Source organism: Petaurus breviceps, unplaced genomic scaffold (assembly GCF_028583685.1).
Source record: "Petaurus breviceps papuanus isolate PSGF00001 unplaced genomic scaffold, PetGlider_PUasm1.0 90740, whole genome shotgun sequence".
Classification (NCBI taxonomy): Eukaryota; Metazoa; Chordata; class Mammalia; order Diprotodontia; family Petauridae; genus Petaurus; species Petaurus breviceps.
This window is the reverse complement of record NW_027187330.1, coordinates 9,338,466-9,358,420: the sequence shown is the minus strand read 5'-3', so window position 1 is coordinate 9,358,420 and position 19,955 is coordinate 9,338,466. Positions and strand designations below refer to the sequence as shown.

The following is a 19,955-nucleotide window of genomic DNA, read 5'->3' as shown; positions in this document are numbered from 1 at the left end:
TGGTGTGTAGTAGAATCAATCCTGGAATAGGAGCCAGCAGATCTGAGTTCTGGTGCTGATTCCTCTAATATCAAGCAAGTCATTTCATTTCTCTGGGCCATGCATGAGTTTTGAGGTGTTCATTGATGTTCATTGGTGAGGTAACTGTCCTGCATTGAAAGTGATTCTTTGATTGTCAAGGTTCCATTTGTAAAATGGGAACAAAGGAAAATTAACTTGGCTATGTGGGAATGGAACTTTTTGAGAACTAAAAAGGACCTTGGAGATTATTTAATATAATTTCTTAACTTTACAGATGAAGAAAGAGGCCCAGGGAAGCTAACTTGCCCAGTCATAGCTAGTCAATGGCAGAAATAAGTTTAGGACCCAAATCTTCTATCACTTAATACTGTCTTCCTTATACCTCTACTGGTCTCCACCCTTGCTCATCTGGCTTCCAATTAAACATGAAAAAAACATTCAGCAAGTCTGAAGAGAGAATAGCAAGTTTGTGAACCTATTATCAGGGCTTAAACTCAGAAGAAGAATAGAGATCAGACTCCTCTAATGTCTGGACCTTCTCATTAACAAATGTCCTGTGAGCAATGAGAGGCTGATCAGAAGAGGGCCAAGCTAACAGCTGTTAACCAGAGCCTGGTTGGAGAAGAATGAATGGGGGGAGGGGAGGAAAGAAAACCATTCCCTCCCATTGCACCCTTAGTTAGTTAGTTATTGTTTTGCTTCAGAGTAATAGTCTTTTTCTTTGAACTGTAGTGAATGGGGTAGTATCAATCACTTGTATTCCCTTCGCCCAGGCCTTTTTTCCTAGAGCTTTCTTCAACCTGGATGCTAACCTGCTTCCTAATTGGATTTTGCAGGGAAGAACTAACCTTTGAGATGCTTGCCTTGGAGCCCCGGGCTTCAGATGACGAAACACTGGAATCTGAAGCCTCTATTGGGACTGCAGATAGCTCAGAGAACTTGAACTTTGACTCGGAAGGAGCCTTCTCTGATAAATCAGGTAAATGAGTAGTTGCATCATGTATTTTTTCCTATTTATTTGATCACTGAAGAGACAGAGATTCCCAGCAGGTGAGATAAGGCCAAGACTTCTCCTTTCAGCTGTGGTATGTAAACTGCCTGCTGTCTCATCCTTCCCAATTTGAAATGATTTCTTAGACTTAGGACCTGCAGTGGTCATGGGCAGTGAATTAGGAATGAACAAATGAATTTTTAAAAAGCATTTATTAAGCATTTACTTTGTGCCAAAGTGCTAAACACTGGAGATACAAATAGTAAAATCAAGACAATTCCTGCTCTTAAGGAGCTCACACTCTAATTGGAAGAAACAACACATAAAAGAGAGTTCTGCTCTGGGGAAAGGGAAAGGATATAGGAGTGAAGGGGGTGGCAAGGCCTCAGGGTTCTTAGGTTGTAGCTGTAGGTCATATGACAGGTTCTGAGAGTCGAGAGGGCATAGGTGCAGAGCAGTAGTAAAGCCTTGAGGACCCAAGGACTGCAGTGATGAAGCGGAGGGTAAACTCATGGTCTTCTGCATTACCAGAATGGGTAGAATTGGTGTCTTCCATGTCATACGTTACTGTAAACAGACAAACAGCCCAGAGGGGCTCTGAGCAGCGCTTGGGAGAAGGAGCACCCCGGGGGGGGGGGGGCAACTGATTTTCACCTCCTTTTGGCAAAAAAGAGCTGTGAGCTGTTCTTCGGTGCTGAAGATTTCAAATTGTGGTTTCTTCTGTTAAACCTTCTGTGGGGCAAGTCCTAAAGGCAAAATGGTTTCTCTTTGTCATAGTTTAAAGCGAAAAGCACAACAAATATTGTAATTTGGTCTCTATCTCACCTTATAAAGCAGGGATTCTTCATCTTTGTTGTGTCATGGCTCCCTCAGGCAGTATCAGATGAAACCTGTGGACTCCTTCTCTAGATGCTGTTTTTAAATGCATAAAATAAAATACATCAGAATACAAAGGAAACCAATTCTATTGAAATACAGCTATCAAAATATTTTTTTTCAAAAATAAGTTTCTGGGCCCTAAGTTAATAACTCCTGATCTAGAATATCTAAGGGGGAAATTAAATGTTCCTGGGATAAAAGGAATGACATCCTAGGTGGTTCACTGAACTGCCGAAGGAGAAGAGGGAAATTCCTTCTCAGCAATATGGCCACATACAGCCACTCCCTACATCATAAACTTGAGGAGTCAGGAAATGAATGGCATCCCCTTGTTGATTCTGCCTGTGTGTCAGGTAACTCTGCAGCCTAACCTTTAATATGTGCATTAAAGTCTATTCATGACAGTGATAAATTAGCATTAGAGAGAGCATTGCTTGAATTTTTGTTTTGTCTTTTTCTTTTTGCCTTAGAGAGAAGTTTAGCACTTAGCTCCCTGAAATCTTCCAAGACTGAATCATCAACAAAGTTGCGAAGGCAGCTGAGAAAACAACAGGAATCTCTAGATTCAGTGGATTCTGCTGTCTCTTCACTATCCTCATACAACACAGCTTCTTCTCATGGGACCAGAAAGCGGTTTCAGATTCATTCCAAATCTCCCTTCTACCGAGCTGCTTCAGTTGGCGAGACCCCCGAGTCCCGGCTAGCAGTGGAAGGTTCCCTGTGCCAGGCCAGGACCCTGGAGGACAGGCCTCAGTTCATTAGCCGAGGCACATTCAGCTCTGCAAAGGGCAAACAAAAACTCAAGAATGTGAAGAATTCACCCCAGAAAACCAAAGACCTCCCTGAGGGGACATTAGGGGCACATCACAAGAGAAATGTGGACCCTGACTGTGGCTCTCCCCAGCAGCAGATTGTTTATGGGAACAACGAGTACATGGTCTAATGTGACAGGCGCACATCCCCTCATCGCCACAAGGTAGTGGCAGCATCTAGCTCACCCATAGCCGTCCGTCACAGGCGTCATCAGCAGCAGCTATCCTGCCTCTTCCCTGAGCATGAGCAGCCTCCCATTGGGAGAGTGGAAAGGAGGAGCCAGACAGGCTTAACAGAAACCTGTGGGAAAGAGTTTCAGCTGTGGCCTTAGCTGTTCTTAATTTGGGGAGAACCCAGGACCTACCAGGACTTATTCTTTGAACTTAGGTCCAAATAACTGCAGAAAGCTTGTCCACTTACCGCTGCAGTGCTTTGCCCTCGCCCCTTCTCCACTCTCCAGTAACCTACCACGGTCTGAGTTGGCAGGGGAGACAGAGAATGCAGAGGCAGGCAGCATGGTGTTTTGGGCCTGTTGGATCAACAGATCGTTGACCTATGATGATTAAATGGTCCATTCTTTTTGACCTTAAAGACAAAAGCTGTAGACTTTGGATATTTTGGGGGTACTTAGAAGCTGCAGCTGATTTAAACTTTCCCGAGGACCTATACCAAACAAATGGAGCCATTCACTCCACACTATTTATAATGCACTCCATATTGTTGTCAAGTGAAAATTAAAAAGCTCTTTAAGTTTCCAGTAAGCAATCAGAGCATGTCTCACACACTATAGGGTTATGCAATGGAAGAAGAAATTTATTTTATTTTATTTTGTTAAGATATCAAAATAACCAATGCCAGTTTGACTCCTGGTTGGTTTGCGCCAAATACACAAGTGTGCCGAGTTTTCAATAGCCATACAAGTCCCGTGTTCCCTGGGTGCACAGAACCAGGTTCCTCTCAATTTTTTTTAATGTTTATTAGATCTGTCATCTTTAGACTTTGAAGCTGCATCATAATCCCTCTGTATTGCTCCCTATCCAGTGATCATCAGACAAGAGACAACATATTAACAAACATTCTGCTGGAAAATCATCAGGAAAGTCTCACCCCCACCACAAACAGCGTGACTGTTTAATTATATCTTCCAAAACATTCATATGCAATAGTGCATGAGTAAATGTTACAAAAAGCTGCCAAAAGGAAAATACTATTTTTAAAATGTGACCCAACTAACTTTTCTCTTTTTCCTCAGACCATCAGTATTAAACAAATGAAAAAAGGACTACTTGAAGCTATTTTTATTAATATTCTAGTTGCTAAAGTTTACTGTAAATATATATATATATATACACACACACATGCATACATACAGAAATAGATGTGTGTGTGTGTGTGTGTGTGTGTGTGTGTGTGTCTTTCTAACCTCTTTCCCATGGAACCTTTTCCCGCAGAGAAGAATCAGGGAGAAACCATGGGCCGTCAGAATTGAAGACAAGATTCTCTCGTATGTGTGTTTGGGGAAAGTAATGCCATGATTTTTCACCACAGGGTGTCCCCATACACCTCATGATGAGCGCTCGTCCCAAGCCTCTTAGCATTTGTGAGATTATCAAATTTGTCTTTGCTATTTATAATGTATGAGAAATGAAGGTGTGCTCACCTACCTAAACTGTGACACCCTTTCTTGAGACATGTGAAAATGTTCTTTTTGAAGTTCCTAATGCAATTTGTCCAACTACCATATGCACTGTTCTGAGAAAGAGAATTTGCCATTTATTACCCGATGTCTGCATTGGTTTATTCCTAACATTGCCTTGTGACGTGCCATTAGTCAGCACCATCGTAATACTTATTAGAACTGAATATTAAGACCTGTTGGGACACCAAGTCTTTCACATTACACAGCATTCTGTGTGACCACCACTTAAAATCAACATACCATTGGTGGATTATGCATAAACTGCAACAAAGATTACACATTTTTGGACCAACAGGCATGGGGCATCATCCCCTTGTAGTAGCTACAGGTAACAGTAGACTTCCTGGCTAGCTATTCTCCCACACTCTTCAGAGTTTCTGCTAGAGCTAAGAAGACTTCAGACTCTAGAGTATGATAACCATATTATTGAGTACTAGATTTGAGCCCCTTAGAAAAACAATTTTTAAAATCTGAACTTTTCAGAATCTCCTAGAGCTGGGCTTGGGGGTAAGTGGATGGGGAACCACAGACTATTAGGGAGCCTTTTCAAATGAGAAAAATGACCCACTTTCCTCCTGGGCCAACCTCACGTGACTGTCCCTTCCGTCCACACTCATAAGCCTGTAAACATTGGACTCCTTTATGAGCTTGGGTCCTGGAAAGAGAGTCACTAACTGTATTTTATTACTCCTTCTAGACCTTGAGTAATCACCTGGGACTGACATTCCAAAATGTTTCCCATCTGAAGCTATGTTTTTTTGGAAGATTAGTATTTTACACGAAAATATCACATAGCTCCCTTTTATAAGAAGAGGTTAATGGCAAATAAGAGAACTTAAATTTTTTTCCCAGGGACCTCAGTCTTCATTTTGGACCAACTAAAATAAAAACTACAGTTGACAGATTCGTGAATTTCTAGTCATTTTATAACTAACTAGAATTATTAGGAGAGAGTGGTGTTTGAGAAAGTATTTCCACTTTAGTGGGGCTTTACTATAGGGGAACATAGAATCTTCCCTAGGAAAGACTGTTGGTCATTGAAGAAGTGTACTATTAGCAATGTCATAACTACTTAATTTTTTTTTAATTTTTCACTAATAAGTATGGTTTAAAATGGTTTCAAATTTATTTCCACTTGTTAATTGAGAGGTCATTAATTAGGCAAAATTAAATTGAAATTTCATTTTAAGATCACTGTCAGAAAATATGGTCTATCTCAGTAATACATAGTCTTACGTATTTTTTTTTTCTTTAATGATTCATTCTTATTACTGTGTTTATAATCCTGGAAGGATGTCTTGCTTTAGTGGCATAGTGGGTTCACTGCTGGGTGAAAATGTAAACCCCATAAATTCTTGGCCGACTTCACACATACCACCTCTTTTCCCCAATCAGGAGGCAAGATTTTAAAGTCTATCAGCTTTGTCACTGATATATGAGACCAGTCGACATCAGCTCCCCCACCAACATTCACTGGCTTCCTCTCATTAGGAAACTTGGGAAAAAATTAGTGGGAGCCATGTAATCAATTTCCAGATTGACAAACTAAAATAAACCAACTATAGTAACATAACTTAAGGCATGATGCTGAGAGATGACACTTTCAAGTTACAACCTATTTACTATCCAAGTAGAATTTTAGAACTTTTGGTATACCTATTCCTCCCATTTTAACCACTGTACTTAGTGGACTTATAAAGGAAGTACAGGAAGGAAGATGACATTTCAATACCAATTGTTTTGTTTTGTTTAACTTTGTTGCTACCTGCAGGTGCTTTAGAGACTAACCAAACCACCCAGTCCCCCCTCTTATACCCTAGAGGGAACGGTTGTGTGAGAACTTGGCTGACAGCTTAGAAGGATGCTCTTCTCTTCTTAGCACCCCCCAGCTTAAAAGTTATACCTTGTTCTTGCTGATAATGGAGGTAGGATGTAAATGCTGTGAAAACAGATGAGAAAGAGTCCATTCCAATTCTGCCATCCCATTTAGCTGAAAATAAACTGTGTGAACTGTCTTTTTCCCTTTTTCCCCAATAGTCTGGGAAAACAGAAGTAAAATATACAGTGTTCTCAGAATGTTTTCATAGCCAGTACAATTTTAAATTAGACTCAAGACTTGGAGTAGATTATTTCTTTTCACTGGATACTCAGCAAGTTCTTTACACATCCACCCTCATTTTAAAGTTTTGAACATCTACTGCTATTTCCATTTTTCAGAACTTCTGCTCCCTTTTCATTTCCCTTCTACCCCCAGCCAAAGAGAGCTCTCCAGTCATGAGATTCCTTAGGTGACATAAGTTCAGGTTTGGGCAGTCAGCCCTCTGGTTTCCCTTGCTTCTAAACATTCACATGGCTTCTTTTAACTAGAATGATTCTACTACCATCACCATCCCCACTTTGAATCAGTCTTTAAAGAGAACAGGGAAATGGTCTGGATAAGAATACATTTGCCTGGGTCAGTTTGATCTCTTTGTTGTGACTGTTTTGAACAAAGGTTCCAGAAGTCTGTTAATTTCCCTCTCTGTTTAACTGTCATGCCTGTTTTCCAGTCCTCTCTTAGGTCAGAAATAGGCTTTCATATACTAAGATACACTCTTTGTACCAAGTGATTGTAGTTTACCATGGGAAAGGGCACGGACTGTGGATTATTATATTATTTTTAATGGATTTTTAAAGTAATTTATAATAAGTATGCTGAGTGTAAATTAAATCAAGAAAGTATATATTGTAAAGGGATATATTATCCTGTGTCATACTCTATAAATTTTACCTGTTTAAAAATAAAGATATATATATGCATATAGATGTATATATATGTGTGAGTGTGGGTGTGTATACATGTATATATGTGTGTATATATATATATATATATACACACACACACACAGACACATGCGTGCACACACATGAATGATTTACCTTGGCCACAGAGCTGGATTATGTTCATGGTGCAGTCAACAGGCACTTTCTAATTCCATGTCAGTAGATTTCCTTTTTTTCCCCACCTTTGGGGAACAAGGCCTCATATGTGTCAAGTGCAATTCCTGTCATTTCTTAAATATATCCTGTATGGCTGTACAAAACCAGCTTTATGAACACTTAACTCCTGGCTTATTAAAGAACGAAGCTTAACAAAGCAATATCCTGAGCGATTGATTTGTTTTCTCTCAACTCTGAAGCATGAACTGCCATAACTTCCTGGTTATATTTATTTATGTGTGAGGAAAGAACCCTGCCTACGGTGTGTCCTGAAGGTGTGGTGGATCTCACAAGTCTGAGAGAGGGTGAGAGTTGTAATGCTTATGATCCCCATCCCTGAGACCAAGTGTGTAAGGGCTTAATTCTGTCAGAACCAGGATAGAGGACGACATTTTCACCTGTGCTGATTCTTTACACTTGGCAGGGAGAGATAAAGAAAGGGGTTTAACCAGCTTCCACTTGGTCTCTTCATCTAAAATGAAAATCTGCAGCAGCTCCAAGAGGTGCTAATAAGAAGCCTATAGTTAAAAACTGACCTTTTCTGGGACTGTGAGATCTATGGGGAAATTAGTTGACTAATGAAGAAAAATAATGAACATTCTATTCAAAGTCTAAGTGGGAACTGGGCAGATATAAAAGAATACAAAACAATTTATCCAAAAGTTTCTTTTTATTTACATAGGAGTACACTAAGTCTACAGTATACCAGATTTCAAGGGAGGGGAGGTTGGGTTTGGAAGCCCATTTCTAACAGGGAACCAGAGTAAATGATAGTGTACATGGAGAAAAAAAGAGTCGTTTGTACCTTTGGCCTAAGCTGCCGTAATCCCACTGAGAGAATGTTCTGATAGACTTCCTCATTGGTAGTACAAATGAAGCTTTTCAGTCCAGAAGCTATCGTTGCTACAGATCAGGGCCAGGAATCTGAGGCTTTGACTTGGTAGCTTGACAGTCTGCTAGGATTAAAATCTTACTTTCAAAACAGTTCTCATTTGTTGGGAATGCAGCATTTGCTGATTTATGCCGTGTTCCTTGCTAAAAAAAAATTTTTTTTTATTATTTTCTAAGGATTCTAATGGGTTCTACAGCATTAGGGATGAGGCATGCTTTGAAAAATTGAATTTAGCATAGGGCTTTCTACTAAAGAGCCTGAATAAGTTGAATTAACTTGGAGTATCAAGTGTAAAGTTGTTTGAGTCTAAGAATGTTTAGTCAGTCAGTACTCTTCAATTATACGTCATTCAAATAGCCATCCACCAGGTATTTCACTGTGTGCCTCCTCAGGCCACCCCCTGTTTTCTTTCCAGTACATACTGGGTCGTGAGCCCATCTTTCCTCAGATTACCCTATAGAACCCACCTCATAACACAAAACTCTAGTTCTGGAAAGAGGTGTCTCACAAAACACTGTTGTCATTAATGAATTTCTCAATATTTTGGTTGATCTCTTAAGCATTTCTTACTCTTCAGAGGCAGAAAAACCCAAAAACCATTAATATTTATCACTGTTCAGCTCATTTTAGTAAAACAAGGTTGTTCTTGTGTGTGTAAAAGGCTTGTCTTCATGGAGGCCTCACAGATGGCTTTTAACAAAGATTTGGAAACACTGATGAAGGAAATCGGAAAGGGGAGAGAGGGAGTAGGAAGTGGAACAGAGATTAGGATGTGGAAGTACTCAGTGGTTTGAATAATTTTCCACTAATGCGGAATTCAGTTGAATCAGGCTTTGCCTTTTTGGAATGGAAACCAGAAGTCCAAACTCCAAGGATTTTGTAGATTGGTTTCCCAATTGGTCCATATTGGTGCATGAGAAGGGAAAGAAACAAAGAAGTTATGTCAGTTTTTGAACATATCACAAAGGAGTTTCTCCATGGGTGTGTTTCCTATGGTTCTACGAAAAAAGAGGAGCTCAATGCGGTCAGAAGAAATAAATCTCAGAGAGGGTAGAAGCAAAAGCAGTTTCCCAAACCTGGAAAGGAGAGAAAGGCATCACTGGTTACCAAAGGCATGGCCCTTAGGCAGGTAATACTTCCCTCCAGTGGAAGGCTTGATTGGACCAGGGAAAAGAGAACAACGAAAAACATACAGTTTATATTACCCCCAAAACATCAGCAAAACTTTGGGGAGGTCACAGTATAGGAAGACTTACAAAACTAGCAGCAGCAGCAATATACTCGTGTTAGAACTTTGTGTGTCCACTTTAACAGTAGAAATCTCTCTTTACAAGACAGTACTTTCTATATTAATAAAATATTCCTGAGGGAAAAAAATAATAAGCTGCTTTGTCCTCTCCCAAGAACAGTCATAGTTTGATTGGTGAAGGTGAAGGTGACTGTAAGGTTAGGAGTGATTAGAAAAGCTTTGGTGTGTGCTGAGATGCAAGCCCATTGTCCCAGGGAGCAGCTTAGAACAAACACTCCTCTCACAACATGCTTCTCTAGGACACTGTAAATGACACACAACATCTAGAAGATCAGCAAGTAGACAAGAAAAGACCTGATTTCAAGCACTAAAGGTTAGTATGCTGATTGCCCTGAGATCAGGCACTGAGCATTTATTAAGCACCCACTGCATATAAAGCATTGTGCTAGACCTTGGGAACTCAGAAACAAAAATGAAGTGACCCCTGCCCTCAAGGACCTTATATTCCATCAAAATGACTAAAAAGGTGCTGGTGCTGGTGCCTCCAGAGCCAAAGGTGAACATCACCGCTACAAAAAGACAGGATCCTGACCAGCTTTCATACCTCACTGGTTGGCTGGGATAGTGCATCTTGTTGTGCTGACCCAGCATCACTTGGGACTGGTCCTGCAAATTCTCCACCTGCTCCGGATCCTTCAGGCCCCGAGTCTCTAGGAAGAAGAAGCACCAAGTGAGGGGAAGGAGGAGGAAGCCGCATTCTAGCCTCCTGCAACATTCACCCCAAGTACTGTCCCACTTAATTGAATCAGTAGGATCTCCATCACAACTAATCCCTATCTGCAGAGCAACACCAAGCTGTAAAAACTTGGGTCACCAGCAGTCATTGAACTTTTCCAATGTCCTCCAACACCTTCCAGCATAATTCTTAAAATGAGAGGCAGCTAGGTGGCACTATAGTTAGAGTGCTGGGTTCAAATCCTGCCTCAAATAATTACTAGCTGTGTGAACATGAGCAAGTCAACCTCTCAGCCTCAGTTTCCTAATCAGTAAAATGAGGAAAATAATAACATCTTCTCCCCAAGGTGGTTGTATCAAATGAGATATTATTTGTATCGTGCTTTGCAAATCTTAAAACACTATACAAATGCTAGCTGTTATTAAGTTGTACAATTTGCAAACATGTTAAAGGCAGGGATAGGGAAGGATATTTTTCTTCCCAGAAATTGGAAGGAAATTGAAATACTATATAATACTCCTTTGAATGCCCTTTATGATCTAAAGTAACTTTTAGTTTAGGAACAAAAATATGTATTATATATAAGCTAACCTGCTCGTAAAATCATCATTTGGCATGTTAAATGTACCACAAATAAAAAATAAAATGAAAAGAATAGGTTATTCAGATAATTACAAACGTAATCCTTTTATGTAATGTTTTATCCGAAGTGAATATTGCACTGGGTTTCCAACCAGAAGACTCCTCTTCATAAATTCAAATCTTACTTAATATACTTACACCTATGTGGCCCTGGGCAAGTCACTTAACCCTGTTTGCCTTAGTTTCCTCATCTGCAAAATGAGCTGGAGAAGGAAATGGAAAACCATTCCAGTATCTGTGCCAAGAAAACCCCAACTGGGGTCACAAAAAGTCAGGCAGGACTGAAACGACTCAATAACAACAAAAAATATACATCAACTGTTAATCTTCTGTCTCAGGAACTGAAGTTAAATGGCTAGCATTTTAGAGTTTCCAAAGCCTGCACTGCCCTTCTCATTTGATCCTCACCACAACCCAAGGAGGTATGTGCTATTGCTACCCCTGTTTTACAAAGCAGGAATCTGAAATTGACTGATTCCCCAGGCTCACAGAGTTTAAAAATGTCTTCAGTGGGATGGGAGTTTAGGTCTTTCTGACTCTGCCACTACCACTTCGTCCATCTGTGCCATCAAGATGCCTAGGGAGTTAGTGTAAGTATTACCCTTGTTTTACACATACGTGAGGGTCCAAAGTTCATTAACACACCCAAAGTCCTACAGCTCTCAAGTAGGAATTAAATTTAATTTGAATGTGTAAAAAAAAAAAGTTTGCCAAGTTATAAGAAACAGTATCTTCAGCTGTCAAAAGATGGTCTCTAACGTTCATTCTCTCCAGCCCTAAAGTACACAGTCTTCTGGGGCTAATTAAGCAAAATTTTGAAGAAACCAGCAATGTTCTAGGTTATTTGGGATTCAAGTATATTCCACATTGTCGTATAGACAGTCTTATTTTCAAAAGAGGAGCTGAGGAAAGAAAAAGAGAAGAAAAAGGGGAAAAGTTCTTCTTCAGCAAACTTTGGCCAGAGAGCTTGAAAGAAGCCATCTGTTCTCGTCTTCTGAGTCATCTGTTGTTAGTGGCTCCTGCTCTGCTGCAGCCTTCATTTTGATCATGACTTCTGAAAATGGAGTTTCCCCCAAGTGGAAACAGACTTCTCTCCCTTGGCTCACATGTGTTTTTCACCTTCTGTGGGTGTATTCAAACATGCTGCACTAAAAAGAGGGGCTGTCTAGTATCACTGCTATGTAGGAAAAGGGAAAAGGACCTATTCGTACAAAAATATTTATAGCAGCTCTTTTTGTGGTGTCAAAGAATTGGAAATCAAGAGGATGTCCATCAGTTGGGGAATGGCTCAACCAGCTGTGGTTGATTGTGATGGAATATAATTGTGTTATAAGAAATGGCAACCAGGGTGATTTCAGAAAAAATCTGGAAAGACTTACATGAACTGATGCTGAGTGAAGTGAGGAGAACATTGTACACAATAACAGCAACATTGTATGATGAAGGATTGTGAATGACTTAGCTCTTCTCAGGAATACAGTGACACAAGACAATCCCAAAGGATCTTGATGAAGCACGATCCACCTCCAGAGGAAAAACTGATAATGTCTAAATACAGATTGAAACATGCTTGCTTGCTCTCTTCCTTCCTTTTTTCCTTCCTTCCTTTTTTTCCTTTCTTTCTTTCTTCCTTTCTTTTTCCTGCCTTTCTTACTTTTTCTTTCTTTCTTTCTTTTTCTTTCTTCCTTCCTTTCTTCCTTTTTTCCTTTCTTTTTCTTTCCATACTTTCTTCTTTTCTTTTTCTTTCTTTCCTTCTTTCTTTCTTCCTTCCTTCCTTCCTTTCTCCCTCCCTTCCTTTCTTTTATTCTTTTTTTTTTTATTCAAGCCTTTTTGTACAGAATTACCAGTATGGAAATATTTTACATGACTACACATGTAAAATCTATATCAGATTGCTTACTGTCTCAGGAAGGGAGAAGAGTAGGGAGAGACAGGTATAGAATTTGTAACTCAAACTTTTTTTAAAAAAAAGTTTAAAAGTTGTTTTACCATATAATTGGGGGGAAATTTTTTTAAAGGTGGTACTCTGGATCAGGCAGGAATAGCAAGCAGGGTTCAGTGGTGTTTTTCAAATAAAGGCCTGACCATTTAGACAGGATATTAATGTAAGACCTTGGACCTAGCACCTGATGGTTTTATTTAAAAGTTTTCCTGTTTCAATGTTCAGTAATCAAGGAGCAGAGGGAGAGGAAAGGGGGAGAGAGAGAGAGACCAGGGGCTGAGGAAAAAAAAACAAACAGGAACACCCCATATTACGCATGGTATTCATTAGAATGAAAAATTCCATATTATCCTAAAATCATTTTTTTAGCATTTCAAAAAGTACATAACACTGCCTCTCAAGGACAGAGGAATGAAGATTGTTTAAGCTAATATAAAAAGCACATAAAGAAAAAAAGTAGCCAAAGCAAAATAGCATTTTTCTAAGGCTTCATGGATGACTAATTTCAGATTCTATTTTCAAATATTCTAAGCAGAAATCCTATGAAGCAAAGGTCACAATTCACATTTCTATAGCATTTTAAGGTTTAAAAAACACTTTGCTTACAATAACTCTGAAAGGAACCTGGGAATACAAATATTATCCCTATTTTACAGATGAGGAAAATGACACTCAGTGCCTTAGCACCTAGAACCTTGTGGATGCTTTGTTGAATAAACTCATAAATTCATAGCTGGAAGAGAGCTTAGTGGCTCTTATAACCTGGGGTCTGAGAGAAATGATCATTAATAATCAATGATTTGAGGAGATTCAGATTTCCCCCTTTTTCTTTTACCCTCATTCCAAGACCTCAGTCTCTGAAGGTTGAATTAACCTTCTCCTCTTTCCAGACCCACCCAGATTGAGCAGCCATTGTACTTTACTCAGGTTTGGGCGGGAATAAATTCTTTGGCTAGATTGTCAAAGGCTGGGGGTAACTTAAGAAGTAAAATGACATAATCAAAACTCAGGTCCAGCTTCTCATTGTAATATTCATTTTCTGTCATTAATTGTTAAACAATCAGAGTTGATTGCCACCCTGGGGAACACCTACTCTTTGACAGGCATAAAAACTGTGTCCCCACCCCCATGATTGTCTTTGGTCTAAGAAAGATAGTCAAAAGACCATCCTTTTATTAAAATGCTGGTATTATTAATAAAATTATTAAACAACCCAGAAATTATGTCTCTTGGACTTTTTTGAATGCCACAGGTCCATGATCTTTCATATATATATATATATATATGTGTATATATACATATGTATATGTATATATATACACACACACATACAACACACATGTATGCATATGTGTATATATGCACATATATGTATGTGTCTATATGTATACATACACATATATATGAGCATTTTCACAAGCTGCTTCAATATAACTGTTTTGCTTAATGAATCTATGTATTTCATTTTATGCATTTAAAAACATTATTCTCCAAAGGGGTCCATATATTTCACCAAAATGCTAAAGCTAGCATTTTCATACACTTTCATCTTTGGAAAGTCCTTTGCATGTGTTATCTCATTTGATTGTGTGCTAAGAACCAGTGGAGTGAAGTTCCAAAAGTTTCGATCAAGTTGTCTTCATCAGGACGAACTTCCTGGCTACAGCTCTTGAAGGCTGTCTATTACCCTCACTGAGCTGGTGAGCTGTGTACATGGAGGGAGAACAGGCTCCCCATCACAAAATGCAGAATAAGTAATTCCTTACTTCCCAGAGACAGTGACTGTACACTTCTAGGACTTCCCTGTTCTTTCTGACTTTTACCATTTCTGAAAAAGGCCCTTTGCCCTATGGTAAATACCCTCAGACTTTGTTAGATACCGTAGCTAGGCAGGAGTTTTTCCCTGAGGGCTTAGTGTTTTCTGTCCTGGACTTCCTATAAATTGTCTCCTAGTCTTCCTATGAATTACTGACTTAATTAACTTAACTTTAAATGATAAAAGTCATTAAACTTTTCTTTATATAATCATTGGCACTTTTTTTTTTTTGCTTTTTGGAAGGCAGTTGGGGTTAAGTGACTTGCCCAGGGTCACATGGCTAGTTTTTGTGTTAAGTGTCTGAGGCCAGATCCAAACTCAGGTCCTCCTGACTCCAGGGCCAATGCTCTATTCACTGCACCACCTAGCTGCCCCAATCATTGGCACTTTTCAAAAGTACTGGCAACATCTAGTATAACTTATCAGTTACTTCCTCCCTCAGTATCCCCTCCCATTTGCTTTTTCCATTCACTCATGTATTGCGTATATTCACTCATGTATATTTTTTTTTCCTTAGTCACATGTCTTCAGATTTTCTGGGTCTGCTTTCTCATTACACACCATTTTTCTGAGTCCTTATTTCCTTCTGCTTCTCCCAAGCAGTGACCTCAGTTGTGTCAAAATGTTTCATTCCACTGATGGGTCTGTTTGCCCATCCACATCCTAGTTGTAGGTCATTTCTGTTGCACCCGGTTTTTTGCAACTACAAATCTTACTGCTATAAGCATCCTTGAAAAGAGAACTATTTTAGTATGTGTCTGAGGTAAGGCCAATTCTGTTCCTTTCCATTTGACCCTAGTATACACCTTCTATTTTGGGGGATCGCCACCGAATAGGCTAACAATGCCTTAGGGGTGGAAGTGGGGAAGCCGGGGATTCTCTCCTGCTCAAATGTCCAAATTGTGGTCTCTGTCAGAACTGCTCACCCTCAAATACTATCAGTATCACTTTCTATTCACTGTCTAAAATCAAGGTCAGTCTATTTCCCTTTTTTGTGGAGTCTAGGAAGTCAATGTATATGGGATCTTAAGATTTAGAGCCAGAAAGAGGCTTCAAATACCACCTAGTCAAAAAAAAAGCAAAAAAACCAAATATCACCTAGAACAATTCCCTTAGTTTACAAATTAGAAAACCAAGGCACAAAGAAGGTTCAGTGACTCATGGTCATAAAGTGGAAGTTAGACTTAGAATCCAAGTCTATTGACCTCTGCTTTTTACCTATGGGAAATACTATAGAAAAACCACCAGATCGTTTTCTTTGTTTTGAGGAAGAATTCTGAGTGTGCAGACCAGGTTAATGGAAAGCAATTATTATTTACTTTACACAACATCAATAAAATGTTTATAAGAAAAAAATGGAAATCAAAGGAATGCCCATCAACTGGGGAATGGCTAAACAAGTTGTGATATTTAATTGTGAAGGAACGCTGCTGTGCTAAAAAGAAATGATAAGTAAGGTGATTTTAGAAAAATTTGGAAAGACTTGCAGGAAATAATGGAGTTAAATTAACAGAACCAAGAGAATATTGTACACAGTTACAGGAATATTGTTTGAAGAATAACTTTGAATGACAAAATCATTTTAAGCATTCAAAATACTCAAATCAACTACAAAGGACCTATGAAGAAAGATGCCACCCAACTCCAGAGAAAGATCTGATAAATAGAAGTATGTATAGTATAGTTTTACACACTTGTGCACACACACATTTGTGTCTAATGGTAGCCTTCTCTAGGGTGGGATGGAGCGAGAGGGAGAAAAAATTAAAAGTGCACAGGAGAGAACAAAAGAAAACTTAGAAGGAAGCACAGAAAAATAGGGTAGCTTTGAAAATGATGCATAGTAATTTTTACAGTTTTTTTAAGTGAACAGTATGAAATTAAAATTCATGGTTCACCTTAAATTTAATCACCCTAAATTCATATTGAATCCTCTTTTTATGTTGTACTGTGTACATGGAAATTTTTTTGTATTTTTGTATTTAAATGAATAAATTTTGTCTTTGTTTTTAAATGAATAAATTTTCTTTAAATCTAGGGGGAAAAATTATGAATAGGTTACACCATGTTTGAAACAAGGTTTAGGGCTATTATTTTTCTCTACCAAGTAAAATGCATTTTTCTGTAATCAATTAACAATAAACTCAGAAAATAAAAACAAAAGCAAAAAGACATTGGACTTTCAATCAGAGCATCTCCAGGCTACTTAGTCCCTGGGAGTGTCTCCTTACCAAGGAACCAAGGAAAATGGGCAGGATGATCTCTAAGTTTCTATCCAGACCTAAATTCATGCTCTTGTGGTCCTGGTGACTTGGAATCATGGCTGTGATCTCCTCAATTTTCTGTAATCTTCTAATTCCAAACGTATGGTATTTTCTACTCCCCACACTGCTATAAGGCTCTTCCCTTCTACCTCTCTTAACGTGAATAATTCTAGTGGCATTGGGGAAGGAGAAGACAGTAACTGAAGACTCTCATTAGCATTACCTGGACTAATTTGCATTTTCTTCTTGTGGAGAGAGGGTACAAGGAAGGAAAAATGGAGAGTAGTCTCAGGGCCCCCAGGTCTAAGAGACTCCCAAAGCTCTACTTGAAGAGTATGCACATACAGGATGAAAAAGATGAATTGGACTTCTCAATTCCTCCCTCCAGGCTCCCATCTCACCCTATCTCCTCCCTTCCCAGCCAGCCCCTATCCGCTTAATAGAATTTTTCAACCTAAGGATGGCCAGTTCTGTGTCTACCTGCTTAAACTGACCCTATGGAATTCAGTGCTCAAGTAAAGGGTTTAGAAGAGAAAAAAGGGACCAGGAAGCTTAAATCCAGGTCGGGGAAGGTGTCACTATGGGACAAACAGAAACCCCAAACCACTGAGAATACACCCTGCAATGCAGCTGCTCAAGGCTACTAAAATTTAGGTCCCCTCAAACATTTCTACTTCCTTTCTCTTCTTCCCCTAACTTTAGGACTTGAATCTCATCTTTCTGGGAATTCACACCCCTCCTCTCTTCTCCCCAAACACCTACCTGTGGCCCATGGGTTATTAATGCTTATATATGTGTCATGGATTCCTCCGGCAGTACAGTAAAGCCTATGGACCTCTCCTCAGAGCAATTTTTTAAATTAATATAATAAAATGCATAGAATTATAAAGAAAATCAATTATGTTGAAATACAGTTATCTAAATGTTAAAAAAAAAATTAAAAGATTCATGAACTCTGGGTTTAAGAACCTCTGCTGTGACCCTAGCTCAGGGGGCGTCCCAAGGACCACAAGGTACTTCCAATTCAGTGACCATGGTATTGCCTTTTTGTCTCTGGGCTGGGGAGTTCAGCCAGTAGCTACATTGCTCCAGGGGAAGGAGTACTTATTTCAAGAAGTCACCCCCCATAAGCACACACACCTCTATGCCCAACTGAAGCCAGTCAACATATCAGAGGGGGTCCCTTTTACCTATGTTGTCCTAACAGATCCTTTTGGTTAGGGAGATTGGGGAGGTGCTTAAGTTGGAAGACAAGCCCATAAGAGGACATGGAAGGGGTATAGCCTACTGACTATAGGGAGGGTGTTTGAGGCCTGTAGGTCTCTGGACAGGGCAGGTGTGGGGAGGGAGGCAGGAGATGTTCTTAGTGCCCAGGTTCATGGTGTGTGTAATAGGTGACAAAGGTACTCCAGCCTCTGGGAGGGTACCCAGTTCCATTAAGAAGGTCTTGGGGGTTCCTCTGACCTTTACCTGATTTTCCAGGATCCAAATATAGCTCCTACCAACCTGGTTTGAAGAGGACTAGAGCCTTCATGCATGCAAACTCAGTGGGGTCCACTGTGAGTGATTTAAATCGGGCAATGGTTTCCTGCAGGATCTGAGTCTCTATTGCAGCAGTCATGAGTTTTCCCTGAATGCCGGGGGCTGGCTCTGGTACAGACAGCAGTGGACAGCTCTCCAGGGGCAAAGACCATTGAATGGCACACAGAAGGAATAGCTCACTCCAGGCCTCTTCCAGCAAAATCACCTATGGAATGGGAAACATTTCTGAGAGATTCCAAAAAAAGACAGAAAGCCTGAGCCAGAATCAGCTGCTGAGGCAATAGGCCCACTCTAGGCTCTGTGCCATGAACAGCTGGGCCATTGCCTGGGGAACTGTGAGCAGACATCCCCCCTCTGTTCTCATCCTGCCTCCCCAGGGCACACCTGTCACCCAGGGTTTATCTTTGTGCCCTTTCAGAGAGGGAGTGGGGGAGGAGGGAGACTAGGAAGAAACAGGGGGAGATAGAGATGATTAAGGACTAATTTGGGTAGAAAAGCCAGAAACCAGGAGGCTCCTTAATTGGCTGAAAATGAACTTGTGATAAAGAAATGGTCAGTGACCTTTTACAAAGGAAGTAGTGACACATGGTTTCATCAAGAACAGGTCCTGCCTCATTTTCATTTTCAACAGGGTTACTTTATAAAATGGTAGAAGGGGGGATTCTAAAAGTATGGACCTTAGCAAAGCCTTTGACAGTCTCTCGAGCTGTTCTCTGTGGCTGAGAAGGATAAAGGATGGTTTTTACAGTTGGGTGTTTTCTGAGCTGGATGCACAATTCAGAGTAATTATTGATGAGGTGATATCACCTTTGAAGGAGCTCTCCAGCAGAATGCCTCAGGGATCTGTGAATGACCCTGGGCTGTTTTTTATTAATGATTTAGACAAAGGCATTGATGATACCATGTTTACCAAACTTACAGGTGACACCAAGCTTAGGGATGATTGGTTGATGCTTTGGATGACAGAGTCAGGATTCAAATAGATCATGACAGGGCAAAATGATGGATTAAATCAGACAAGATTAAATTTGAGAGGGATACCTGTAAAATCAGATGCTTGGGTTCAAAAAATTAGCTTCACAAGTATAAAGTGGGGGTGGGGAGAGGACTATGCAGCCGTGTGTTTGAAAAACAGCTAGGGAAACCTAGGGAAAAGTGCATGAACATTTGCAAAGTAAAATGGGAAGAACCAGGAGTAACAACATTGCTGAGACAACTTCGATCAATTCAAGCATGAGTCATGATTCCCAAGAACCAAGGATGAAGCTTGTTACCCAACTGCCAACTTAGAGGGGATGGACTTAGTGTAGGAGGAGAGGGGAGAGGAGAGAAAAGGGGGGGAAGGAGGGGAGAAGGGGGGAGGGAGAGGAGGGGAGAGGAGGGGAGGGGGGTAGGGGAGCAGAAAGGTGAGATTCAAGTCCTAAAGTTAGGGGAAGAAGAGAAAGGAGAGGGGGGGGGGAGGGGGGGGGAGGGGGGGAAGGGGAACAAGG

The 19,955-nt window shown here is 40.1% G+C and overlaps 2 protein-coding genes across 13 annotated transcripts in view; one reads left to right on the top strand and one right to left on the bottom strand.

The window, feature by feature from the left end:
• MYO9A (myosin IXA) overlaps positions 1-7,541 on the top strand; it is a 324,456-nt gene extending 316,915 nt beyond the window's left edge. For 11 of the 12 annotated variants that reach the window (XM_069067272.1, XM_069067273.1, XM_069067277.1 and 8 more), the window contains 2 exons: positions 858-1,000; positions 2,362-7,541. In XM_069067272.1, coding sequence (XP_068923373.1) covers positions 858-1,000; positions 2,362-2,834 — 616 coding nt within the window. In that variant the 3' untranslated portion in view covers positions 2,835-7,541. The remainder of the gene's footprint in view (positions 1-857; positions 1,001-2,361) is intronic. The other variant, XR_011164264.1, reaches the window with a different exon arrangement.
• A 342-nt stretch (positions 7,542-7,883) lies between these two features.
• The window catches only part of NR2E3 (nuclear receptor subfamily 2 group E member 3), a 38,747-nt gene continuing 26,675 nt past the window's right edge, over positions 7,884-19,955 (bottom strand). The window contains exons 8-10 of the mRNA XM_069067283.1: positions 18,430-18,670; positions 10,128-10,233; positions 7,884-9,350 (exon numbers count right to left, since the gene is read on the bottom strand). Of these exons, the coding sequence (XP_068923384.1) occupies positions 9,218-9,350; positions 10,128-10,233; positions 18,430-18,670 (480 nt within the window). The 3' untranslated portion in view covers positions 7,884-9,217. The remainder of the gene's footprint in view (positions 9,351-10,127; positions 10,234-18,429; positions 18,671-19,955) is intronic.